The sequence below is a fragment of the Megalopta genalis genome, chromosome 3, assembly GCF_051020955.1.
Source record: "Megalopta genalis isolate 19385.01 chromosome 3, iyMegGena1_principal, whole genome shotgun sequence".
Taxonomy (NCBI): domain Eukaryota; kingdom Metazoa; phylum Arthropoda; class Insecta; order Hymenoptera; family Halictidae; genus Megalopta; species Megalopta genalis.
Genome location: NC_135015.1, coordinates 9,637,975 through 9,658,309, shown reverse-complemented (window position 1 = coordinate 9,658,309; position 20,335 = coordinate 9,637,975). Strand labels below are relative to the sequence as shown.

The window sequence follows — 20,335 nt, the reverse complement described above, 5'->3', positions numbered from 1 at the left end:
ATTTGACTCACCTTTCGTCGATCAGCAATGCGTTCGGACATTTTATTGGCGTCGATGATGGCCCTCAGCAGACCTTCACCCTCACCACGGAGTGCTGGACCCAAGCATTCTGGTCTTCGGATCAGTAATCGTATAACCAGATTTGCGTTTTCCTCCACACTCTCACCTAAACATAACAGTTCCTTTAACCTTTTAGGTACGGTCGAATTCTACGCGAAGCTATTTCTCTGGACGGCAGAGTCTGATATTGTATATTCTGTCTGTATATACAGGGTGTCCCAAAAATGTCTCGCAATCCGAAAGTGGTAGGTTCCTCAGGCCATTTGAAGCAACTTTTTCCTTTACAAAAATTTTCTCCGAGGCACCGTTAACGAGTTATTAACGAAAAACAGTGACCAATGAGAGGCGAGCACAGCTGGCGCGAGGCGACCGAGCCAATGAGCGGAACTGGGCTTCGTGCGCTGGTTGGCTGGGCCGCCTCGCGTCAGTCGTACTCGATTCTTATTGGTTACTGTTTTTCGTTAGTAACTCGTTAACGGTGCCTCGGAGAAAATTTTTGTGAAGGAAGAAGCTGCTTCAACTGATCCGAGGAACCCGCCATTTCCGGATTGCGAGACATTTTTGGGACAGCCTGTAGACTGTTGTAAATCGATGACATCCGCGAAAGCCACTATAGTGGCGTGTCGTTCTGAAAGATGACATCCGCGAAAGCCACTATAGTGGCGTGTCGTTCTGAAAGATGACATCCGCGAAAGCCACTATAGTGGCGTGTCGTTCTGAAAGATGACATCCGCGAAAGCCACTATAGTGGCGCGTCGTGCCTAAAAGGTTAAAAATGAATCCTGCGAATGCGATTATCATTGAGATTATGTAGATTACACTGACCATTGACCCAAACGCAGAACCTCAAGAAGTCCAAGTATCGTTCACCTTCCACTGGATCCCAGCCTAGATCAGGATAACCCTTTTCCACCAGTTCAGAGTTCGATTGTAAACCGCAACGTGACAAGTAGATAGCAATCTTCTCAAGATAATGTTCTCTGAGAGCAAGTGCGAGCTCCGTGTTCTCCATAAGCGACGAGTAAGCCACATCCAATGGCGTGGATCCTCTCAAAGATGGCCTCGATAAGAGGATATTACTGTTCTCCAACAAGAAGTCGAAGTGATCGAACATAGCCTTCTGGTTCTGTCTAGATGTGCGGCAGAAGTAGCAGAGAAAGCGACAGCAAGCTACCACCATCTCGTGAGAAGTGTCCTTTTCCTTGGAGGCTGGTTCCCCTTCGGTAGTTTGAGCCTGAGCTTGAGCATCCGATTGCGCTTGCGCTCGTCTGCCGAGAGTGTTCATCATGATCGCCATCACATTCTCGTGTATCCTCAACACTCTGATCAAGTCAGGATGCTGGAAGAAAGTGTGGTTGTTGACCAGTTTCCACAATCTCTCTCTCACAAGTTCTTCCTCTTCCTGAGACATCTGCACGGGCAGTAGCGCGCGAATCTGGCTAAGACCGACCCACATCAACGCAGCGTCGCTCCTCGTTTTGCTATTAATCACGTAGGTTTTCTCCAGAGCCCTGATCAATTCGCCGACGGTGTCGTATTGACGAACCAGGAGGCTGAACATCTCTCGTACCAACTTCGGTGTCTCGATCTGGGATTCTTCGGCCCAGCTGACAATGGTTGATATTAGGACCTTCCTGAACACCTCTGCAAGAACATAAACAGTCACATCGAAACCAAGAACTTGGATCTATCGACTTATATTTGGAAACAATTTTACCTTCTGGAGTCTTCCTTTCAGGTTCAGGTTCCGGTTTAGGTTCGTCCTCCAGTTCCTTCACAGCGTTAATGAAGTTGAACAGCTTCTTCATCGCTCCAGGTTTTTGAATTTCCTCTAGAGGCTCGTTAGCAGCATCGGCTGCCTCCTGAAGGGCGTGAAGCGACACGTAAGACATCAAATTGCTGTGGAAATCGTTTAGCCGTGTGATCAGGTCTTCTCCGCAGGGGATATTGTCAGGTTCCTCGCTGAAATCTACGCTCTTGAAGCTCAAAATCGCGTTCATCTGTTCTCGAGGCGGACATCTGAACTCTCTGGTTTTCTTCGCTGCTACCGCAGACGGCAGGTCGGACTGCTTGATCTCGATGTAACGACGAAGCTGATCAGATTGTAGATCACCGACGAAGTCGTGGCTGAAAGCGATGATAGACTCGACGCGGTGACGGAGTTGAATGTCGTTGAGATGGTGAAGTAGATAGCACATCTGGAGTTTCGCTCCTTCCGCCATTTTCATGTGGAGTAATCCTTTCTTGTGTTCGTCTTTACCTTCTGTAATTCAAATTGTGTTTTTGAACAGAGGATCTAGTGGCACATGAATACATCCTAGCCAAAATTATAAAATAAATCAAAAGGTTATTCAAAGCGATTGTACCTTTGTCGAAGGTCGGATCCCAAGTTTCGGGGTGAACCATGATAAGGAGCTTCATGATGTCCTCGTTCCTAAGCATCCCGACTAGCAGGAGTCTGTCAACGAGTTTCAAAAGCGGCCTGTAAACAAAAATTGTGTGAATAAAACGAATATAACGGAGTGTACAGCTTATAGCGTGAAGCGGCGCTTTTCATCCTGAAGAAGCATCTTCTTCTGCTCGCGATATCGACGACGAAGACTTTAATCATGCAGAATAGCCCAGCCGTGCGCGTATTTTCACAGTGTTACATACAAGAAGAGATTCTCATTGCTGCCACCGATAGGGTCTCGGTTGTGCACTTGATTGACCTCGACGGCCTCGTTAAGGGCCTCCATCACGTAATCCCGCACAACGTCCAGAGGAAAGTGCGGGCTGTAGAGGCTCCTTATGTCCTCGATCGTTTGGTCGCTGGAAGGAATTTCCCTTGATGTCGACTATTAGTCAGAGGGTTCATGTCTATGCTTGGATTCGATTTACTTACCTGATCTTCGTCATCTTCATTTCCGGTCGCACTGACTCGGTTTCCAGGTACCTGAGGCTGTGCTTCATCTCCTCGGTTTCGTACAAGTCCTTCAATTCCTGGCCTATGAATTAACGCGATGATTAGCTATCGTATCAGTTGTTATTGTATCGTCGATTGTTCATTGTGTGAAACAGGTGGATCTACCTAGAGGAATAATGTATTCGTTCTTGCACACTTCCATCGTCGTCGCGTGCGACTCCAGATGCAGAGCGATCAGCAAGTCGTAAAATCCTTGTCGCAGGGGCCCGGACATATATTCCGCTCGAATGGCGTATAGCAATTGTTTCTGGTCGACGTGTTGACACAGAGCGTGGGCTGCTCTGTAGTTCGATTGGTAGCACAGAGCCGCGTAAAGGGTTAAGGTGTGTGCGTGGAAGCTGTACACATAAAACAATGGAATGTTGTAACTCTTCATCTATAACCCTCCACGTGGAGTTATGCGAAATTACCCCCCAAGTGGAATTATGAATAGGAGATATACTTAGAATAGATCTGGGATGATTATAAATGGTACTAGAAATACTAGCTGTGTGTGATTATTTGAATAAATAAAATATGACAAATTAGACCTATTAGCATTTTACTAGCTTTTTAGAATGAAAAATCTTTCCGTTCATGAAGGGAATTCGTCTAACTCTGTTTTTTATGAAGATTTGCATAAAAAGATCGAGTGTATGGTAGTGTATGACAGTGTTCTGATTAATTTTACCTGAGCAGTTTGTCCATTTCGATGAGTTCCAAGATATCAATGCACCTGTCCTCTTCGGGAATGTGCAGAGCCAGCATTGAGATAGCGTCTTCGCATAGCATGGACCAACCTCTGATATCGGATAGCTTCAACGCGTGTACTTGAAGTGACTGGTTGGGCACTCTAGCCCACTGATGAGGTTTCAGACACTGGACTTTCAGCCTAGGTGGGAACTGGGGTATGACGTGACGTTCGGAGTTCTGCAAAACGGCAGCGGACAACGGTAACGTAGTGGACGTTCTTCCGAGTTCGATTTGGAGGATCTCCTTGCTGGTGGCTTCCACGAAGATGGCAGGGAACAATTTAGTGTCTGGTTCCATTTTGAACTTGTGGCTGGTCTCTTTACCCTCGCAGGTGAACGACACCCAACCGGTTGCCGTGTCGACGAAACAACCGACAAACATTCCTTGAGATGCACCTTTGCCAGACGCATCTTGCGTCACTTCGTTGTACAGCTCGTCTGCTCTCACCATGTAACAGCTCTGTCTGTCCACTCTAACAGAAGAAGTTACGTATGTATCTTGCTTGCATGATATAGTCTTTGTTTTTCGAAAGAAGCCATAATAGTGTCTTTTAACTTTAAATCTAAAATCGTTTTTTCTGACCTAAGATATTTCTATTTTATGTGCAGTATTTCCAATTTTTATTAAATTGTGTCTTGTGACCCATACAACAGCTTTTTAAAAATATAAACAAATTTGATAATATAAAGATGACATTATCGAGTGGACTTTATGTAAGTTCTTAACACGTTGAATGCCACGCCGGTTTTACAGAAATTGTCCGTGGCGCCACGATGAATTTTCTTTTATGTGATACATATAATGTTGAAATATTATCTGCAATAGATAAGTTACATTGTATAACCATGTTTGACATGTTAATTGCGACAGGGGTCACTGTTTGAATTGGCGATGGTAATAATACAAAATTTTAGATATTGACATTTGTTTTAAATTACATATATTTCTATCAATTTGGGTGCGCCGGTCACCGGTGACCCCCATGGCGTCACCGCCAAGTTAAGTGCCGGTCACCGGTGACCCCCATGGCATTCAACGTGTTAAAGGAACGTCTAATAATTAGAGTAAATGAACGACGATATAAAAACAACTGAATGACGCTTTCTATGAGATAATGATTCAAAACCGAATGAATTGGATTATGTCGTCTGAAGGCTTTCAATATCTAGAATAAAGATAACAAAACGTACTGTTCAACGGGTCGCTCAAAGTTGTCTGTAATAACCACCGATCCTTTTCTCACGCGAGATAAATTGAAGTCCTTCGTGTGCAGGTGGTACTGGGACGTGACCCAGCCAACGTAAACGTGGGTTGGATCCTGTCCAGGAAAGATCCGCACGCCGTAAAAGTATTCGTTCATCAGCTTCAAACACTCCGCGTCATATATTTCGTTTCCAATTGCCTCGACGCCAGATCCGCTCAATACCGACATCGCTTTCGGCGCGTTTCGTTCTGGGATTTGAGGTGGTACCACTTTCAAGTCCATCTGCGATCAGAAACAATGAATTAATTCGTGTTCTCACATCGGGATGACTGAATTTTTAGAAGCGGCATGCTGGACATTCAAAAAAATAAATAAACAAAAGATGTTACATTTGATATGCGAATTTGAGGAGGCCGGCTACTTGCTTTGTTCATCGACAGAGTTTTGGTGCTCATGTCGGAGACATCAGAGCGAACCGGAGGCTCGGGAGTTTTCGCTTTCGCGTCCGGCGACTTTGCTTTGCGGGAGAAGAACCTGTAATCGTTGTTACGGATTTAGTTTTTGCGATCGTTTCACGCCACGTTTGATAGTAACCACAGCGACGGTTGTTGTATTAGGCCGTCTCACATGTTCGTGGTACAAATACTGATGAGTTAACTGTGACTGATAAGTAGTCTCTAGATTTGATGTGTTTATGAGAAAAATGTACAGGCGCGATAGAGAACAAAATGAGACGACTTAATACCTGAACACTTTGACTGCCACGTCAACAAACTTAAATTCAGAAAATTGAAGTATTTCATTTAAGGAAATTGGGATTGGAAAGTTAAGTTGTATGACATCAAATGCACTTCCAACATTCCTACGTTTTGCAAATCCTAATAAAGTTAGGAGAATTATCGGAAAAATTAATTCTCAGATCTGAGCAAATAATTTCGTCACCCACATACGAGCGACGCGCAGCCAAAATGTCAAGATACTATTCTTCAAAGTGAAATTTTCTATTCTGACGATTAGAACTTGTCAATTTAACTTACTCTCCATCCGTCGTCTCTTTGCTATGTTTGCTAGGAAGGTTCACATATCAGAATCCATTCATGATAAAAGTAATTCGTTATAAAACTGATTAAACAGTATACTAACCGAAATGGCGAACGCCCGCGTTTCTTTTTGTCGTCTTTCACGTCCCCGTTCATGTCACCGTAGCCGTTCATGTCTACCTCTCCAATGTTCTCCATATTTCCGGTTCGAGATCCATAAAGGGAACCTTTCCTGGGTGGTCTGACAGGCTTGTTTCTTTGCATCGGAATCGGCGACTCCTTCATGATCTCGTCCGCTTCCACCGCATCCTCGGAATAGTTCCTTTGCAACCCTAAATTGTAATTAACTTATTAATATAATATGTTACCATAATGCGATAAAATTAGGCAAGACATTTTGCAGAATAGTTTAGGATACAAACGGTGCAAGAATTTCGCGCTACAATAGTACAATACCTTTAATGTCGCTCATGCTGAAACCGGACTTCATCATTTGCTCCATTTGTGCCGTGGGCACGGCTTGCTGCACTTGTTCCACCTGTTCACACATCAGCCTATTTTGACGCATTTTGATCTCCTGCCACCTGCGCAATTTCTCGCTTTCTGAAATGAACGTCGACAGGCAGATAACAGGCAGAGACAATCGGAGGAACTCCCAGTTTGCCTTCTCCATGGTCTCGAACGTGTTATGAGAAATCTTGAGGCAGGGTGGGGTATCGGATCCTGCGGGGATCCTGGCTACATCTATCCTGGTGTCGGCCATGTCGTCTGTATTCTCGAAGATCGGTTGGTCCTTTGTGTACCAGTAAGTTACCAGTCGATTCATGTTCCTGTAACGCCCAACGTATACGTATAGAAATCGTTCTACATATATGAAGACCAATATAATTGTTTCTTATGGAAACAAACTTCTATTTTACAAAAAATTCAACGTGCTTACACGCAGAAGGGTTCGTATCCTTCTTGTAAACCGCACGTGGTGAAGAATTTCAGAGTGTTCACGTCCTGCCCGAACGTTAGCTTCGCTTTCTGTCCAACACCGAGTGTGAAAGCTGGCACGAAACAGTCGCCTTGAACATCGGCGAAAGATGTTTCACCACCCAGTGCGTCCATCAACAGTTCTCCATTCAGCGAAAAGCCTAGATGTCAGAAAATTGCGTTAACGCAGCTGCCGTTTAAGTCGTCGCTGGTTTAAATAATTGCTAGATGTATAGAAATTAATCTCGGCTAAAAAGAGACAAACAATTATTCCATTTAGCGATTGGAGAATTCAACGGCACAGCACTGAAGCGTTAGAAAATCTGATTAACTGCAATCAGAATCGAGCAACGATCGTTAAGACACATACGTACAACACAACTACATAGAACTATGCAAAGCGAGTGCAAAAATGATTCGAATAGAATTTACGCATGCATAGATAACTATAGTGTTAAATAATTTAAAAAAAAACGGATATATTTGTTGTTGAAACAATTGGTTTAAGAAAAAAAAGTGAATAAAACTGACGGGACAACATACAGTGAGGTCCGAAGGATTAGTACGTTAGTCCGGTGAGATTTTTGAACGATTTTAGTACTTCCAGAGTTAATCGGCGTTGCTCAAACGTTTTAACGATGTTGTGTTTGACTTTGCGAATTATTCTGGAGTGTGTAGCGATTTTAATTTGGTTTTAGTCTGAATCGGTGGTTAGTAAACGTGATCTCTATGAATTACTGAAGCACTACTGGCGTTGATGGCACAACACCGAGTAGAATACTGGATACGAATAAGAGGCAAGAGAAAACGTGATTGCTGATCTGATCGAGTATGATTCGAAGAATACATCGAGACTCCTGTGCGATGGAAATTTAATGTGCACGAAAGCGTTGCTGCGATGACAGGATGGAACAGTAATTAGACGATCAAGCGAATAACATTCATCTCGACTGCACAAACTAGGGACAGCTAATAATTACGTGTTTTCGTTAACCCTTAACAGTACTGGTTTCTACGATCAGTTCGAAGTTCCCAGAATATCTTGAAAGAATAGAATAATATCGACAGTAGTGTTCACAAAGCTATTATTGTACAATGCACCGTCAAGGGTTAAGATTATCTTGGTCATGATCGCGGAGAATCGAAATCGAAATGAAATCGGTCGTTCTACGATATGTCGTGTGATCACAGCTTCGTCTGACTTTGGACTTTCGTTGAATCGTAAATGGTGTTGCTACGTTTTACAGCGTCTGTATCCAGTAGTCTATCTCATTCGATCAAATTGTACGTGTGGATAGCTTGTAATGGCAGCTGAAGCTTTCGCTTAAAGATTCCGTCTTACTAATCGTTCGGTCAATTAGATCCAGGAATACCCCGACAACGTCTCCAACCTGCCATTGTTTGCCAAATGTTTCGGCTGTGCCTGAGTATACTTTTTCCTCCTTTAAAATAAAATTTCACCAAATTCAACGGCATTACTCTCGGCTACGGGTCCGCTCGACGTTCTTATCGTGTTTAATGTTCGCGCGACATCGGTACAGTGATTTGGGGGCGATGGGGGGGTCGTGTGAGGATGAAACATAGAACAATCGGCGTCAACACTGAGTCGGTAAACTGTACATGTAGAAAACGATCTCCTCAGAATTCCTACGACGTCGATAGAAGTTAAGCCACACTGTCGAAGGGAACCCGCAATCGGTTCCGATCGCCTCGGGGGGTACAAGGACAACAGAGCGGAGTAACAGAAAAAGAAAATAGAAAACCAAGTCAACATGAACGTAACATATAGAGACAAAGACAACAATGGTGGACGAGAAAACTCAAAAAAAGTTGGTGGACCGTCTAGATCGGTTGTTGAAAAATTGTACTCTTACTGATCGTTCTGTCCGCGACGTCAATGAAACATCCAACCACGTCGCCCACTTGATATTTGTGGCCGAACGACTCGTGGCTACCGGCGTGTACTTTAGTCACCTGATGTTCACGATGGATATCAATTATTTATGCACCAGTTTAGTCGCTGTTCACGTCTTACCGCGAGCGCTGAGAACGTTTCAATTTACTCGGCTGCGAGAACCGCGCGTAGGCAAATCGCAGTCAACATTCAAATTCGTTTCACGAAATCGCATCTAAACTCAATGTCTACTTTGATCGGGGCTCGGCAGTCGCGAGTCGGCTAGTTGCAATCCGAATACTTACGTTGTAACCATCGAACGCCCAAGTATTCTCATCGCTGCCTAGCATGCTGCCAGGCATGCAATCAGCTTTAGCCCAACCAACACGCATGGGACCAGCTGTCAGGACCTCGAACTCGAAGTACCATTTTCCACTGCTCACCGCGTAATGTTTCTCCACTCGATATGTTCTAAAGGATGATTGTCGCAAACGGCTGGCTTCCAAGAGTAAAGCTGTGGAAACGAAAAAGTTCATTAACATGGCTCCAGTTTCGACGGTTGAACAAAAACTGTTATTATAGGAACCTTCGTGCTGCTCTCCGGTAGGCGGATCAAGCATGTACCCGTAGACCAGTAAAGTCCTGACAGTCTCGCTAGCGGTGTCACGATTGGCTTTCTTAATGGCGTCGTCAACCTTCGGATAGGGTACCAGATGCGGACTTCTCCGCATTTCCGAGTCTTCGTTCAGGCCATAAGTCCAGCCCTGACTGATTCTCTCTTTGGCCCACAAGTTGTGTGTGTTCTCGGCTAGCTGGTCGACCAGTTCCTCCATTTTTGGCGTAAGTGTGATGGCAGTGAGATCGAGAGGAGCCGGCTTGTACCCGCTGCTCTGTAGGAAAGGCTCGTTCGGTAGTCTGAGGGTCTTTATCCTGGAAGGTGGTTTGTCCGTGGTGATGTAATATCCCAGAGCCAAGATTGTCTTCAGTGTCTGCACAGCCAGCTGAGTGTCGTAACGCTTCTCCGCGGCTGGTAGCTTCTCGAACTGAACGATACACGGGTGAATCTTCCTCAAGTCGTCCCTGTGCTCGCCGTAGATCCAGCCAGCTTCGATCTTGTTCATGGCCCACATTTCGTGAATGTTCTCGGCCAGCTTGTCTCTGATCTGTTCGACGTACGAAGGCAAGTTGATCATCGACGTGTCAACTGGGGCAGGAACGAAAGCAGTGTCGTCCTCGACCATCCACGGTCCAGCCAGCACTACTTTGTTCATGTTCCCGAAGTAGAAGCACGGATCCAAAGACAAGATCTGTTGAGGCAATAGACTTTCCACGAGGGGCGAGAACTCTTCCGGGGGCTGGAACTTGAGACGACCGTGGTCACCGCCCAAGAGGAATCTACAGGATAATTTCGAAGAGCAGCTGATCGAAGGGAAGAACATGCCGTCCAGGTTGAAGTTTCTGAAGGATCCTAAGATGGGTGTTCCGTTGAAGGTGAACGTGATTATAGGCACGGTAAGGTCCAGAGCGCAACCGATCACGTCGCTTTTTCTAATATAAGGCTCCTTCGCGTTGATCACCACCTGGGTCCTTCTGCCACCTGTCCACAAATACGCGCCGTCGAAACCGAACGAATAGAGGTCGTCTCCTACACCATTGCCGCCCCACTTTTCGCCACCGCCAGGGTACGGCATGTATCTTCAATGGAAAAAAATTAATATTCGTTAAAAAGTTAAGTTGAAAGGTGAAGTGTCAAATATCGACCGACAAATTCCAATAATATCAAAGACATTTTAGTTAATGGTGCTGAAATTAGAAAGTTAAAAATAGGAAATATCAGTTTCGTCTTCTAAAAATCCTAGTAGCATTCAGTTCGTTCAATATATTACAATAAAAATGGATTTCAAAATCAAGTTAACGCGTTGAACGCGGCATTGATGACACTAATTTTTAACTGGGATTTGAAATTCATTTTTATTACAATATACTCGAATAAATTGAATGTCATTAAGATTTTTAGAATGCAGAGGAGTTCAACTAACTGTTGTGATAGCAAATTTTGAGTATCTAGGCTTGGTTTCATTGATTAAATGACTTTAATATTGTGGGAGTTCTTGGGGTCGATATTCGCAAGTTAACGTGTTAAAAATTAGTATCACGCATATGTGATAGTTATAAACATACCCAGCAGTATTCGCCCAGCCGATTCTTAGGTGAGGCATCATGTGCGTGGTCTGTTCGATGTGATCGACAGTGACTTCGAAGTACCATTTCTGGTAAAGTGCCGAACCCTCGACCCTACCGACGAATATGTTCGGCCTAACGCTGGCTACGTGGTCTACCAGCTGCGTCTGCAGCAAGAGATTCTTTCCTGGTAGAAGAAAGTCGCAAATATTGTTCTGCGACGAGCGTACCGCGACTCCATTACCGACACACAGTGAACAAAGAACGTCCAATACTTTAGGGTCCCTTCCGTGTTTCTCGAGCAATGATATGATGACCTTAATATGTTCGTCCTATGAAGGAGAACGTTTTCATACATTATGTTGAACCGAACTCTTTGAGATCAACGTTGATCTTGCACTTTAATCGTTGGCTACTTACTCTCATCATGTTTAAAGCCTCGGGTGAATCGATGAGAACGCAATGAAGTACATCCAGCATTCCAGTGCCTTCGCTGGAAGCTTGCGAACCCAACCTGCTGAACAGCCAATTTAGACGGTTGCTGTTAGCAAATTGCGCGCAATTCGTGTGATTTCCTTTGATAATTGCGGCCAACAGCTGGTACAGGTATCCGGATATTTGGTCCCAGGCCTGTCCGCTCTCATCTCCCGAAAGCGCCACGAGAAAGCCTTGCGAAGTGATCACGTTGATTTTGTCGATAGCCTCCAGAATCAGATTCAATATGCCCTCCTCTTGGAACAGATCTTGACGATTTCTCAAAGCTCGAAATCTGTTTTGTTTCTCTTCATGCTCTGTAAACGGTAATAAAAATTCGTGGGTATCAGTTTCGATGTTTGTTAGAGAGCTCGAGGATGATCGAAAAACAAATCCTTACCCATGTCGTCCTCGGGTTGGGCAAAATAATTAATCAAGTCTTCCAGACACATCACCATTTCGTTCAGATTCACATTTTGGAAGAACATAGACGCTCTTCTATCTACTTGCAGCGTCTCTAGGCCTCTAAAACATATTCGGTCCTTTTAGCGACCTGCCTGCCCACGTAAATGTATTTACGTTTGGTTTGTAACGGCTCTGTACGGTTCCATCCAAGCCTCTACCATATTCAGTTTCAGGTTTCAATGTGAACGAATCCAGTACACCCGATCGTTAGACACTCACGTGATGAACTGAGTAAACAAGCTGCTGCATTTCCTGATCACGCGAGCTGTACGGGACTCCTCCTCTTGCGACCGGGAGAAGTCCAGACCGTCGTCCATTTTCCCTTCCTCGTGAAGTACCGCTTGCTTCTCCTCCACTTTGCCGACGCCCTTCTTCTTCGTCTCGTACGACTATGAATTCAATACGTAATTAACACTTCCTCCGGTAACTGACTAGTCTATGACTGTCATTTATGTTTTACATATTCGAGGACGCAATTTCAGTCTAATTAAAGGACACAGTGTTCCAAACATTTGCTAAAAGAAAACTGGTCAATATTTCTTGGACCACATTTTTCGACGGCACAGATCATTTAAGGAGCTAAACAAATTTTAATGGTAAAGCACCTTGTACGAAACCCAGAGACAGGTGGTAGCATGTTGCATGATAACAGTCGAGTCACCATATTTGATAATTGGCATCCCAATGACTTCAAGATCCTTATCTTCGAGAACGATTTTTTGATCGTCCTTCTCTTGCCTCAGCCAGAACGTCGAAGTTTCAATCGTTCCTTCGTTCCTGTCAAGAAAAGTACATTCGGTTAGTATGTGCATATTTAAATGAGCACGATATCCGATTGCTGGCCTTTTCTAAATATAGTTGCCCACCTATCGACCAGGTACAGTTCGTTGTTTTCTTTTACGCCAAGATATCGGCCGGTTGTCAGGTGTCTGATTCTCATCGGGTGCAGCCAATTGATGAACCCACCTGCCCATTTCGTTCTTGCTAACTCCAGCCTCCATAAAGATCGCGCTTGACTCATCACGCTGCCACCTTCGTAGATCACTATACTGTAACCAGCGGATATGCCACATTAGAAACTTCCGAACTTATCACTTGAAAATTGGAATTCCCCTTAGAATTGATAACAATTTTTTTTCCACATCTGTGTACAGAGGAATGTTTAGCTTACTTCCCATGTAATTTGGTATAATCAAGATATGATTCAATGATCCAATGATCCAATGATTCAATAATCACAACTTGTAAAAGAACATCTTCCGATGAAACCTCGTCTTTTGTAAAGAGAACAAAGCACCGAATAATGCGATATAACTTTCGATAACTAAGAATTAGGAGTAATTACTGGACCTCAGATTTTATGCATTTGTGACGAAAATAAGTTGATCAAATGCAAAATCGCAAAGACAGTTGAACAAATTGAAGATATTATTATATTATCATCAATTCATTGAAATTACTGAGAAACGGAACAAATGTCTACGTAGTTTCTGCGTCTTGTAATAAATGAAGACAATTTTTATTCTGCACAAAGTTTGATAATTATACCTGGAGACAAAACAAACAATAAGTACAACGGAGATTTACTTTTGACTCGGTGCCGTGCTCCAGGACGACGGTATAGTAAGGCATTCGTCACCGCCATGAAAGAACCGCAGGACATCCCCGCCGAACACATAACCGACATATTTCATCCGGCTGATTCCTGTGCCGTATGGTTGCACGGACCAGTGGGTTACGTGGAACGAGGCATTCACCACCGACAAGTCGTTCTCTTTGGTGGTATGCTGAAAGATATTTGAACACATTGATCGGGAGCACGAAATCTGTAGCACGGCAGGAACTTTGATGGATCATTGGCAAAGTGGTTGCGCTCGGGAACCAGGCCAATAAAGTATATAGACTTTTCTCACGAAGTGGATACGATTGTGAATCAGTTTCATTTCATGTGTTCCTGCGTATATGCATTAATACATGACTGTTTACCAAGTATCTCTCGGTGGCCACGGATACTAGAATGAGATCGTCTCCTACTCGGACCTTCTCACCCTCGGATCTTTGTTTCGAAGCTGGATGAACCGTCCACCAACAAGCCTCCCCTATAGCAAACAGGATGCAGTATAGAACACCGAATATGGAAAGATTAAATAACCCTTTTAACACCTCAGGGTAAAATAGCTCCCACTTTTTATGCAATTGAAACACATCATTCGCGTAAAATAAGTTTCTCTAGTGAAAAATGAGAATACACGCGAGAGCTTATTTATTTTGTTGAAAGTCTATCTGGACGGTGTTTGGGAAGCTCGTGAGATGCTAACAGAGTTAAGGGTCTGTTAGATGAAAGAGAAACGGAAGCTCCATGTAAATATTTCTTCGACCAACCTTGAGAATGTTGTTGCAGACCGACGTCGAAAGCCAACTTGTCGTTGGACGAGCTGGTCGACAGACAAGCCAAATACTGCGAAGAATAACAGTGATTAATTTGCGGTACAAAAGGATCGTTAACGCGCGACTAGATTCTTACCATGTCGCTGTTCTGGTGCCTCAATAAAATCGCGTTACCGTAAAGTAGAGTTCTGTGCCCTGATCCGGTACCTTTTCCCTACAATTACGAGGAGAAACGGTGTAACATGATCGCCACGAGGCCAACACTAGCCTAAAGTACTGACAGATCGAAACTCGGTTAAAATTAAAAGAAAAAACAAATAAGAAGAAATAAGCGTACTGATAAGAGAAGGCCATAAAGAACGGATCGCTGACGAGTCAATATTAATACGAAGCTCATGAGAAGACGATCGAACGTAAAAAGAAACGGAAGAATCATGATCGTGAACAGTGGCAGCGTGACGTGTCTACATACATTACATACAATATCATACACGTACATAGTACATAAAATGCAACGGACGAGCGTTAACGTATAATAAGCGCATGATCGCAATCCGTAACAGAAAAGCCGTGGAGCATCAACGAATTAGACAGAAAATGATGATGAACTAGAGAAATGTGATAGAAAACAACAGAAGAGATCAAATGAGAGAGAAACACAAGCGAGACCATGTTACCGAAGCGTGAACAGAAACGGTGACCTGAAGTGAATACGAAAAGTATACTTACTAAACTTTCTTGCTGCTGCAAAGAGAAACATAAGAGTTGTGAATCTCGTTCGTTGGCAATCGTGAGTGTAATGAATATGGTGGTTCAGAATGGTAAAAAACGCCTACGGTGCCTTTCGATAGGTAACTGGATGATTCTCGCATTGCGGATTTGCGGGTTGCGTACACGCTTACGATCGGGGCAACGAACAAAAATGTGGGCAACAAAATTGCATTTCGGGGGCTGCGTGTGGGCGGGACAAAGACAAAGTGAAAGGATCACCGTATTTCTCTGTTTTCCATTTTTTTTCAAATAGTTAATTTATTTAGCTACAGTAATTTTTTCCTAATTCGCAGTCAGATTGCGCACAAAGATAAACAATTTGGGAAGAGGAGATACGATTATTCGATCCTTGCGTCTCGTTTTTATAGTTGTTGACAATCGGTAACTATAAAAACGAACCGAAAGACTCGAATAATCATATCTCCTCTTCCCAAATTGTCCACTTTTGTGCGCAATTTGACCGCGAATTGGGAGAAATTACTGCAAATAGATATTTATACGAAGGTGAACATGATATGCTTTCATAAAACAATATCTTTTAATTGATACCTTTTTGTGTATTTCGTTCTAGAGAGACAAGGTAATCCGAAAAATATGAATGACGAAAGACAATACGTGACGTGACCTTGGTTACACGTTGCTACATGGACGCATGCCACAATTATGGGATGAAAGTTTGTTTTTGGAGCGAAGTGATCGGAGTTTGTGCGTGCGGATGCATTCAGAAAATCGTCACCGTCCTCGTCCGCAAAAAACGCCGCCAACGCGGGGAAAAGATACATGGACAGGCCGGGAGTGTCGCGTAAGTCTACTTTCTAAGTGCATCGTTCCGATTTCAATTAGTGGACAAAATCGTACATAAAAACGAACAGGACAACAGCGTTGCTGATTAATTTCTCCTGCATTCGACGTGTACTCAAACAGATTTTATGGCCCACTCCTATGCAGATCGTCTAGAAACGGTGGTAATAGTAATAGTTCTCCATTTCATCGCTTCCTTAACCCTTGGTCGTCCACGATTCGAAAAGTCATTGCTAGTTCTAATTAAAAAATGAGGTGAGATAACTCGTGTACTTTGAAGTCAGTAGAAAAATATAACTGTTAAATTTGTTTTTAGACACAGTTTCAAAATGAACTTGAGGTCTGATGCTAGAAATACCAGACTAATTAAAACGACAGAATGGCAATTAGCGAAACTCGAATAGAATTATGGAGAATTGTTAAATAAATGAATTCGTGTTGCAGTTTTCTATGAAAAGTTGAAAATCAGTCACTTTCGTGCTGACTTGTGAGAATGTGTATTTTAGTATACTAAATTCCATTAAGATTGTATTTTATGATTCTTCAAAGAGGTTTTATATATACGAATTCTTTAAAATGGTATTCGTTACGTACTAAACGTAAAGTTTCGCAATCTAACGACTACCCTTTGGATCCTCCTGTATCTCCCAGGTTCTTACAAATAATCGTTTCACCCACACATAGCAGTCAACGTGTTACAGAACATCAAACGATGCATAGGGGAATCAGTTCGGTCGCAAATTAAAAAACATGTTGCGATTCTTTCTGCAACGTGCAAGTGTACGGAAGTGCAAAATTACGCGTAAAAATAGAACGCGAACGTCTGCACAGGAAAAAAACGCATTGCCGATGGTGTTGATATAGCTACGACTTGTGAGAGAAAAGAGAAAGAGAGACAGAGAGAAAGAACTACGGAATTCGTTCGGCAGAGTTACACCGGTAATGTCGGCGATGTATGATGTTCCTCGCATAGTGTTGGGTAATAAAGAAGTGTTACGTTACCGTCTCGGAACCGGCAGCGGTAACCAGTTCCTGCAGCGCTCTCACCGAGAGCGCTTGTTCTATTACGAATACGCATTGCGACAGGTCCGGGGGTATGTTCTACAACCACAAAGAAAAACGATAATCATAATCAGCACCTGCTAACGAATTAGCGAATATTTAAACTACAATAGGACCGCGGTATTATTGTATGGCAGTGTGAAAAAAGTTTAATCAACGTTAATTTAGAATTTACAATTTTTTCTTCTAGAACATGAATAGAATAATTTAACCGTTTGCACTCAAAGCTATTTAACTTTCACAAAGCAAACATTTCTTCATCGTTTACATTTTGTTTGTATGTAATTAGGTATATTTACTCATACCAGCTTTCAGTTTTTAGCAATTTATTAAACCAAAGCAGATTTACGAATGTAGACATTGTCGTTAATTATGACGAGGCAATTTTTAATGATGCCTTAAAGTCGTCACTCGAGTGCAAATGGTTAATTTACTAACACATTATTTAAAAGTATATATACTGATCCTAATTTTTTTGGTATAAAATCCTAAATATCATTGTACGAAACTCGTCATGAAAATCTCGTATTTTGTCAGAAATCAATTTTTATAGATTTTTCTCATTCACCTACTGGACGAAATGATACGTTAACGTAATCTTCATGAACTTTTTAAGTTCATTGATTTTCAGAACAAAGTTCTAGAAGTCATGTTTTTCAGATCGTTAAGAGGCACAACTCCGCGGATTAGTTCGGTATTCCCATCGGGATCTGTCTCGAAGGGAATTACTGACAATTATCTCCACGCTAAGCTTCCGCCTTGTCCTGTACTCGAAATTGATTGTATTGATTAACAACGATTACCTTGTCCGCGATGTTCTCGAGAAAGCAGTGTCTGTTACCGAAACCCTCGGCTGCGAGGCAAACCCTTTCGCCAGTCGCTGTGCAGGAGAGACACACCATGTCCTCCTGAAAATTTCAATCCCCAGTTAGTTTCTCGTTGATCCCTCATTTTCATGCATCGCTCTACCAAGTTAAGTTGAAGTTCACTTGGTGGAGCTTGAGCAAGCGCTGATCCTTTTCGAAACTGTTCGACCAAAACTCCTTGGAACCTTGCAATTATTAACTAGGTAGTTTTTTAAAACCAAATATTCGCACGGAAAAAATAGATGAGTCTGCTCATCCAAATGCTGGTGTTTACTACTAACCTAGAAACCTCGAGAATTCCATAAAATCAAAGTAATTTATTCGACAGAATAAAAAAGAAATTGAAAAGTTAAAGTGTATGATACTCAATACTCTCTCAGTATTAATGTGAAATTTCATTTCTAAATTTGGCTTGAGAGATAATTCTATCATATATGTTTGACATGTTGATAAATATATTTCAATTCTTTTATAGTTTTAATTATCCAAAATGCGATCGTGACTTCGAGATTTTTCTAGTGACATCACATTTTTCCATGAATGCCACATTATAACCGACACAAACACAAATTCGACGACCAATAAATACACTGACCTTGAGTTCACGGTTCAGTGGACACCCTTTATTGAAGGGTGTCGGAAAATTAGTGGTTTCAGCTGGAAAATTGTAAAGCCACAGAAAGCAGCGAGTCGAAATTGTCAGATCAAAATTCTCTTGCACCTCATTTAGCGTTCGAAAAAATTGCGTTTGAATTAGAGCCAAGTAGTCGTGCTATTCAACTGGACTTGACTGCCGCGTCTGTCCATCATCGACCATTTCTACTCACAATTAGTTCAAGCATTCTGAGCTTACGTTTTTTACACGTACACCCTCTGTCAGAATAAAACGTTTTATTCACTAACAAAATATTGCAAAGAATATTCGAAATAAGTAAAAAAAAATCTTCTTTAAATTGTAACGCCAATTCGCTGATTTTCTGTAGCAATTACTACGCTACTACTACTGGTATCAATGCAGTACATTAATGACGCGTTCATTGTAGTGTCGAAAGGGGGATGATTTTCTCTGTTGCAGTTGGTAGAATCGTATTTAGAGATGGATCGTAGTGGGCTGGCGAGATTAGCTGTTGAAAAAAGGATTCATTGATGCGTCGGAAATACGAGGAGCATAACGATGACCTTTGCGAAACGGTAAAATATGATGTAAGCCAAACAGCAGATGTTACGCACAGTGCCAGCACGAATTTGGACCGGCTGGGGAATGCACGAATGAGTTTACACAAGCGAACTGGGAAATACTTGTCGGTGTTTTCGACTCGTACTGTCTGGGATTCAATTCCGTTGTTACTACTAAGCAGCCGTGTTATTTAAGAAACAGCGATGGCAATCCTTCTACATAACAGGGCCTGCCATGAGTCAGACCGGGCTCGAACTGTCACGCGATTTTGCGTTTAAATAAAACGTAAACTCCTTAAGTCAAAGCCTGTTATCCCAGAGAATAGTTTCGATCTGAATAAATAATACCATATATACAATATTGATGTCTTGTAGTTACGTCGCGAGTGTCCTTTTCTTAGTCGTTTTCTATCGACAGTTTAAAAACTCTACAAGTGATAATGTTAACTGTTTAATAAACTTTTCATATAGTACATACCATATTTGCCAAGCAAAGGACAAATAGATGTCTATTGAAATAATAATCTGTTCCATTTTAGCAATCACTTTTGCAATCAAGAAGCAGACTGTAGAAAACGAGAATTACGTAAACGAGAATTAAATTCCATAGTTAATAATTACGTACCAGTTTAATCTATATGCTTTGATCCTTTTGATACCATTATGTCGGATTATGCAGAAGATATTATATAAGGATGCTTCCCTTAATATCCTTGCAATTATTAAAGCCCTATATCTAACTAAGAGTTTGAGTAAATATTGACGAGGGAAACGTGTAATGCTAGGGAAGGACGAAAACGTTTACGGATGAATAATTCACTTCGTTTGAAAGCATAAGTCCAAGCAGGCCAGCCGTTCAGATTAAGACGTTTGTTCTCGCAGTATTTCCTTAATATAAAGCATGATGTATGTTCCTCGAAACTGGGTCAAGCTATAGTTTTAAAACAAAAGAGAAGGTAGGACAAAGTCTTTAGGTGCTGCCCTCTCCAGAAAGCTTTAAAGTTTCTTTCAAAATGCAAAGAATAAAAGCGTGAAGATTCATCGTAGTTGGTAACATTCCCACTTTCTCGTACCTCGTAGATCCAAGCCAAATCTACAGTTAATATATTAGTACAATAATTAATCTTTTCTGAACAGGAATAAGTACATTGTACAACGATATTTTTAACTAAGATAAATATGAATAATGAATCTTTTGTGTATATCCTTTAAAAACATGAAAACGTAATAATATTGTTTAGATAAAACAAGAATAATGAATTAAAAGTGCACATTCTT

General features: G+C 42.2%; 1 protein-coding gene across 1 annotated transcript in view; it reads right to left on the bottom strand.

Annotated features, from left to right (window-relative positions):
• RyR (Ryanodine receptor) overlaps positions 1–20,335 on the bottom strand; it is a 46,997-nt gene that overhangs the window by 12,633 nt on the left and 14,029 nt on the right. The window contains 29 exon segments of the mRNA XM_076519909.1: positions 12–166; positions 886–1,704; positions 1,778–2,323; positions 2,427–2,542; positions 2,716–2,871; positions 2,945–3,047; positions 3,131–3,363; positions 3,696–4,229; positions 4,948–5,243; positions 5,351–5,495; positions 5,999–6,028; positions 6,105–6,333; positions 6,458–6,831; positions 6,942–7,140; positions 8,854–8,953; positions 9,179–9,387; positions 9,460–10,568; positions 11,055–11,386; positions 11,475–11,845; positions 11,929–12,053; positions 12,213–12,382; positions 12,599–12,770; positions 12,860–13,042; positions 13,581–13,780; positions 13,980–14,092; positions 14,376–14,451; positions 14,518–14,595; positions 16,956–17,054; positions 17,819–17,923. Of these exon segments, the coding sequence (XP_076376024.1) occupies positions 12–166; positions 886–1,704; positions 1,778–2,323; positions 2,427–2,542; positions 2,716–2,871; positions 2,945–3,047; positions 3,131–3,363; positions 3,696–4,229; positions 4,948–5,243; positions 5,351–5,495; positions 5,999–6,028; positions 6,105–6,333; positions 6,458–6,831; positions 6,942–7,140; positions 8,854–8,953; positions 9,179–9,387; positions 9,460–10,568; positions 11,055–11,386; positions 11,475–11,845; positions 11,929–12,053; positions 12,213–12,382; positions 12,599–12,770; positions 12,860–13,042; positions 13,581–13,780; positions 13,980–14,092; positions 14,376–14,451; positions 14,518–14,595; positions 16,956–17,054; positions 17,819–17,923 (7,377 nt within the window).